Genomic DNA, 7,019 nt, shown 5'->3' on the forward strand with positions numbered 1-7,019 from the left:
GTTTTACTCCAGCTCAAAAAAGACACCTTTCTTTTTTTTCCGATCTCGGATTCATTCACCTTTTGATTGACATACTTTTTACTATAGTAAAATAAAGACAGTGGTGTTATAGCAAAGTATTTTTCTTACCCAAACTCAAGACACAGGATTTTTTTATTTATCTAAATTCAAATGCAAAGAATCACCAGATTCACTGAAGATTGTGTGTGGACTTTAATGGCTCTAGACATACCTGCAGTATGTGTGAAATGTGGGGGACCAGAGTGAGCTAGGTGATGATTCAACGTGCAAACGGAGCTAGATGCTAAATCTTTCTGTTCAGGCTGCCAGTCTGTCTGCGGCTTACAATCAAGGTAAGGCACGCACACACATTCACCTGGCACTCCAACAGGCTGCTGGGCTCTGTCAGAGCAGATAAATATTAGTTAATTGAATAGGCATCAGAGTGTCTAACTCCCAGACATTAAGTATGTCCCTCAACGTCACGTCTCCGCTAGTGGTGTGTGTGTGTGTGTGTGTGAGAGAGAGAGAGAGAGATGTATAAACCATTTATTATATTGACATCAAGACCAACAGGTCTTATACTGTAAGTGTATTCACTTAAATTCATTGTTCACAAACCATAGCAGTTATATTTATAAGCAATTTATAACCAGACCAATATAATCTATGTTGATCGCCCGCTAACTACCCATGTCTTATCTGATTCCTATATGGTATTATCCTGATCCTACACTCTTGGAAATAAAAGGTGCTATCTAGAACCTAAAAGTGTTCTTTGGCTGGTTCCAGGTAGAACCCTTTTTGGTTCGATGTACAACCCTTTCCACAGAGGGTTCTACCTGGAACCAAAAAGGGTTTTCCAATGGGGAAAATCAAAGAACACTTTAGGAACCCTTTTTTCTGAGAGTGTACTCAGTATTGAACCACAGTACTACTACCACTAGGGCAGCTTTTTTTTGTATTTGTATTCTAGTCAGTCAATGCAGTTAACTATATTGACCCTCCTAACCATATTTATTGGAACATGATTGCATTTCCCAATTGGTGAATAGAATTGCAGTGAATGTGAACTTAAGTCCGTACAAAGAAGTTTCATGCTCCATAAAATAAGCTTCTTTATAAAAAGTATTACTTTGTTTCTCTTTCCTGGGGATTTGCTGTCGGGTTCATCCCTGTTCTGCTCATTGTGCTATTACAGAAGCATAATCAGCATTGGATTTCATGGAGATTGGTCATGGAGATTGTCCTAGATTTATTAAGAGCCAGTTCAACCAGTTTATGTCTACTCCTGGACAAAAAAGGCAATGGAGAATCTCCATTGAAAATACTTTTTAGTCGAGGAATTGGCTATATCTGGGTCTGGGCAACCTGCCAATGAGGTTAGGGCCACAAATGTTGTAGCCCAGGAGTATCTAATTATACTCACATTTCCAGATCTTGATTAGCGAGACCAGAAGAAGGTCTACTGCTAGATGTATTTAATGCTGGTCTGGGAGACTTCACTGTTAATCCAATTGGTTCCATCTAGCAACACTTTAACCAGCACTATGTTTGTTCTCTCTCTCTCTCTCTCTCTCTCTCTCTCTCTCTCTCTCTCTCTCTCTCTCTCTCTCTCTCTCTCTCTCTCTCTCTCTCTCTCTCTCTCTCTCTCTCTCTCTCTCTCTCTCTCTCTCTCTCTCTCTCTCTCTCTCTCTCTCTCTCTCTCTCTCTCTCTCTCTCTCTCTCTCTCTCTCTCTCTCTCTCTCTCTCTCTCTAATCTTTCTCTCTTCTCAAGTTCTCTATTTTGTTCACTGCCTTCCACTCCTCTCTCCAGCGATGACCACGGTATCCATGGAACCAATGGTGATCTTGGCGGAGTGATCGTTAAAGAAAATATTCATTTATTTACAGTGCCTTCAGAAATTCTTCACACCCCTTGACTTTTTCCACATTTTGTTGTGTTACAGCCTGAATTTTAAATTCATTAAATTGAGATTTTGTGTCACTGGCCTACATACAATACCCCATAATGTCAATGTAGAATTATGTTTTTCTACATTTTTACAAATTAATTAAAAATGAAAAGCTGAAATGTCTTGAGTCAATATTTATTCAACCCCTTTATGGCATGCCTAAATAAGTTCAGGAGTAAAATTGTGCTTAACAAGTCAGATAATAGGTTGCATGGAATCACTCAATGTGCAATAATAGTGTTTAACATGATTTTGAATGACTACCTCATCTCTGTACCCCACACATACAATTATCTGTAAGGTCCCTCAGTCGAGCAGTGAATTTCAAACACAGAGTCAACCACAAAGACCAGGTAGGTTTTCCAATGCCTCGCAAAGAAGGGCACCTATTTGTAGTCACTGTAGGTAAAAATAAATAAAAGCAGATTATTACACTTTGGATGGTGTATCAATACACCCAGTCACTACAAAGATACAGGAGCCCTTCTTAAATCAGTTGACGGAGTGGAAGGAAACCGCTCAGGGATTTCACCATGAGGCCAATGGGGACTTTAAAACAGTTACATAGTTTAATGGATATGATAGGAGAAAGCTGAGGATGGATTTACAACATTGTAGTTACTCCAAAATACTAACCTGAATGACAGAGGGAACTGAAGGAAGCCTGTACAGAATAAAATATTCAAAAACATGCATCATGTTTGCAATAAGGCACTAAAGTAGAATTGCTAAAAATGTGGCAAAGAAATTAACTTTGTCCTGAATACAAAGTGTTATGTTCAGGCAAAATCCGACACAACACATCACTGAGTACCACTCTTCATATTTTCAAGCATGGTGGTAGCTGCATCATGTTATTTGTACGCTTGTCATCGGCAAGGACTAGGGAGTTTTCTAGGATAAAAGGAAATGGAATAGAGCTAAGCACAGGCAAAATCCTAGAGGAAAACCTGATTCAGTCTGCTTTCCAACAGACACTGGGAGACAAATTCACATTTCAACAGGACAATAACCTAAAACACAAGGCCAAATATACACTGGAGTTGCTTACCAAGAAAACATTGAATGTTTCTTGAAAATGGCTGTCTAGCCATGATGAACAACCAATTTGACAGAGCTTGAAGAATAAAACAAATTATAAAATGCAGATTAATATGCAGGCTTACCCAGAAATATTCACAGCTGTAATCACTGCCAAAGGGGATTCTAACATGTATTGTGAATAAATGTGAATACTTATGTAAATTGAATATTTCTGTATTTCATATTCAATAAATGTGCAAATATTTCTAAAAACATATTTTCACTTTGTCATTATGGTGTATTGTGTGTAGATGGGTGAGATTTGTATTTATTTAATCCATTTTGAATTTAGGCTGTAACACAACAAAATGTTGAATGAATACTTTTTGAAGGCACGGTATTACCCATTCCTCCCTTCCCATAACCTGAAATCACCATGATATCTATGGAACATCTGTTGTTGCTGCAGAAATGCTAATAATAGATATAATTGAATAATAATGATTGATAACATTTCCCCTTACTTATATCTCTCTGCTCTCCAATGCCCCCCTCCATAGCAATGACCACTGTATCCATGAAACCCCTGCTGGTCCTGGTGGAGCGGATCCCCAATGCCACCGACCTGCCTTTTGACTCCGCCCCTTCCTCTCCCGAAGACACCGCTGCCACCTTCACCATAGGCTGTATACTCTCCCTCATGTGTCTGGTCGGCGTTTCCGGAAACATCTACACCCTTGTGGTCATGTGTCACTCCATGCGTTCCGCAGCGTCCATGTATATTTACATCATCAACCTAGCCTTGGCAGATCTGCTCTATCTGTTGACCATTCCGTTTGTGGTCTGCACATACTTCCTGAAAGGTTGGTATTTCGGCGATGCCGGGTGCAGGATTCTGATCAGTATGGATTTCCTGACGATGCACGCCAGCATTTTTACGCTGACCATCATGAGCACGGAGAGGTACTTTGCCGTGCTGAAACCGCTGGACACAGTCAAACGGTCCAAGAGCTACCGCAAAGCAATTGCGGTGCTTGTATGGGTGGCTTCCCTGGTCCTGACTTTACCCATGATCCTCAGGATTCAGATGATGATGGTGGGTAGCAAGGTCATGTGCCAGCCGACCATGTCTCCGCTGTCCTATAAGGTGTACATCACCTTCCTGTTCTGTACCAGCATCGTGGCTCCGGGGATGATCATTGGCTTTCTCTACATCGGGCTGGCTCGCACCTACTGGATCTCTCAGACAGAAACCTTCAAACAGACCAAGAAAATACCAAACCAGAAGGTCAGTCAATCAAACTAACTATCTCTCTGTCAATCAAACAAAATATATCTCTGCCTATCCATCATTTAGATGTGTCAAAGGAATATACTTTGGTAAAACAAGTGAATGTGATTGATCGCTGTAATCTTGTAAATTCCTGTCCAACAGGTCCTCTATCTGATCTAGTTCTAACTCCATCTTGAATATCTCTATTCTCCAGGTCCTCTATCTGATCTTTACCATCGTCCTGCTGTTCTGGGCCTGTTTCCTGCCCTTCTGGATCTGGCAGCTCCTGGGTCAGTTCCACCCCTCCATCGACCTCTCCACCAAGGCCAAGCGCAACATCAACTATCTGACCACCTGCCTCACCTACTCCAACAGCTGCATCAACCCTTTCCTCTACACGCTGCTCACCAAGAACTACAAGGAGTACCTGAGGAAGCGCCAGCGTACCTGCACCGCGGGCAGCTACTTCAACCGGAGGAACCGGTTCCAGCGCTCGTCCAGGAGGTCACTGTCCTCCAGCAGCCAGCAGTGCACGGAGAGCTTCGTGCTCACACACACGCCGTCACAGCGCACCACACACAACAACAGCCTGTGAGGTAGGAGAAGAGGTTTCTGGTCTTATTGGGACATTATCTCCACATGTCTGCTAATTTATAGTGATGAAAACAAGTTTACCCATTTATAGTGATGTAATGTATGTCTGATGGGGGTGAAGGATGTGTGTTGTTGTGTTGAGGTCAACCTGTGAGATCTAATAAACAGACTATGACATAGGAGGTCCATGCATGGTTTGGGCAATTCCTCTGATGTTTTCTCACGTGTCTCTCCAAACATGTTTGTTCCCATGGGAACTCCTTGTGCTGGACTGTAATGTAGACTACATCACATCCGGTTGGTGGGTTGCCAGTGTTTTTTGATTGGTTTAGCGTGTGAATTCATAGTTTGTTTTAGTCTGTTTTTAGTCTAATCTATGTCTTCGTATTGTTTGAGTTAGCGTTTGGATTCAAGTTTTTATCCACCCAGTCTTACAAGCTCGCGTCACGGTAAGCCCTTGTGGCTGGGATCGCTCTAACCTGACCCGAGATTGGATCCTATTGGCTAGCAGACTAGCAGTGCTAGCCTACCTGGGTTTTTATACATGGCTGGGCCCAATTGCGATAGGTGCGAGATGATTTCCACGCAAGAGGAGGGAAAAAGGGGAAACTGATCGATGGACGGGGGTTCGTCTGCCCTATATGCATCACCATCATGCAGCTTCAGGAAGAGATTATCCTGTTGTTAGCTCAGCTACGGTCGATGCAGGACCTGCTATCAAACTTCACTGACGTAGCTGCATCCCAGGCGAATCGCATCTCGCTCTTGAGTGTCTCCTACAGCCAGGGTGCCGACGAGTCGGGCGGCGTTGATCTGTTCCACTCCACTTCGCTGACCACAGGAGACTGATCACTAGCCAGGCATAGGAGGTCCTGGAGGGAGGAAGTCTGGCTGGTCTACATCTATCCTAGAAGATCCGATCTGGCTATCAAACAGTTTTGCCCCACTGGAGGCAGACCTACTGGCCCTGGGAGTCGGCTCTGTTCCTGGGAATTGACCAACAGCTGGCAGCCGGCCAGTGGCTACAACCCCTGTCCATTCCACCAGCCTACCGTGTCTCCTGACACCATCCACTGATGGTGCAGTTAGGCTGGCCTGGTTTGAAGCCCCCACCTTCCCTACCTACAGTTCTGGTCAATAACTCCAATATTGGCACCATCGTCACTCATGTTGGGTTTAATGACATTCGCTTTGGACGACACTTGGAACTGAGGGAGGACTACAAAACTATGTTTTAAACACCCTTGTTAGCACAGGGGAGAAAATAATGATCTGTGGCCACCTCCCATGCTATCAAAGGGGTTCGGAACGTTTCAGCTGCCTCGTTGCCCTAAACAATTACCTCAAGGAACTTCAATATCAAGAATGTTTCCTTTTGTGACTATTTTGATTTGCTATGGGAGCAACCAGCGCTTTTTAAAAGAGACAGGATTCACCCTAACCGCAGGGGTTCCAGGAATATTTCCAGCAACATTGCAAACTGTTTTAGAGACTGACGGTCTGGGTCTGTTAGTGCTCCAGTCCTCCCTGTCATAATTAGCAACAGAGGACATGGAAAGCATGTTATGTCCCGTAGATGTGTGGCCAATGTAAGTACCATAATTTATGTTCCTCTTAATTCCCTGAATACCTCCCTCAACCTGGCAGCTAGTTGTTAACTCGAAAAGTGTTCTTAGTTGTATTATGAATTCCACAAATATGGCGAACCCCTCGGTTTTCAAATCATGTAGCACATACATTTGCGAAGCTTGATATCAAAGATGGACCTTCTTGATGTCTGGGTGCATGATACGAGCCCTGATATTCTGGTTCTCGCGAAGACCTAGCCCAAGGGGGAGGAGTGGCTATATATGTGAAATCAATAATATATCAACTTGTGGCATCATGTTCTCTAAGTGTCAGTATCCCCAAAACAAAAAGTTGGAGTGTTTGTTATACAGTGCCTTGAGAAAATGTTCATACACCTTGACTTATTCCATATTTTGTTGTGTTACAGCCAGAATTCAAAATTGATTAATAAAAAAATAAGAAAACTCACCCATGTACACACAATATCCTGTAATGACAAAGTGAAAACATGTTTTTAGACATTTTTAGAAATGTATTAAAAACGAAATACAGAAATATCTCATTTAATTAAGTATTCACACCCCTGATTCAATACATGTTAGAAT

General features: G+C 42.6%; 1 protein-coding gene across 1 annotated transcript; it reads left to right on the plus strand.

The window, feature by feature from the left end:
- Positions 1 to 289: 289 nt before the first annotated feature.
- Positions 290 to 4,846, plus strand: uts2r (urotensin 2 receptor; the record flags this gene model as incomplete). Its single annotated transcript, XM_084141738.1, has 3 exons — positions 290 to 353; positions 3,539 to 4,266; positions 4,466 to 4,846. The coding sequence occupies exons 1-3, from the start codon at positions 302 to 304 to the stop codon at positions 4,844 to 4,846; spliced, it is 1,161 nt and encodes a 386-aa protein (XP_083997864.1). The 5' UTR covers positions 290 to 301.
- Between the last annotated feature and the right edge of the window lie 2,173 nt (positions 4,847 to 7,019).

This window comes from Coregonus lavaretus (assembly GCF_964263955.1).
Source record: "Coregonus lavaretus genome assembly, chromosome: 25".
Taxonomy (NCBI): Eukaryota; Metazoa; Chordata; class Actinopteri; order Salmoniformes; family Salmonidae; genus Coregonus; species Coregonus lavaretus.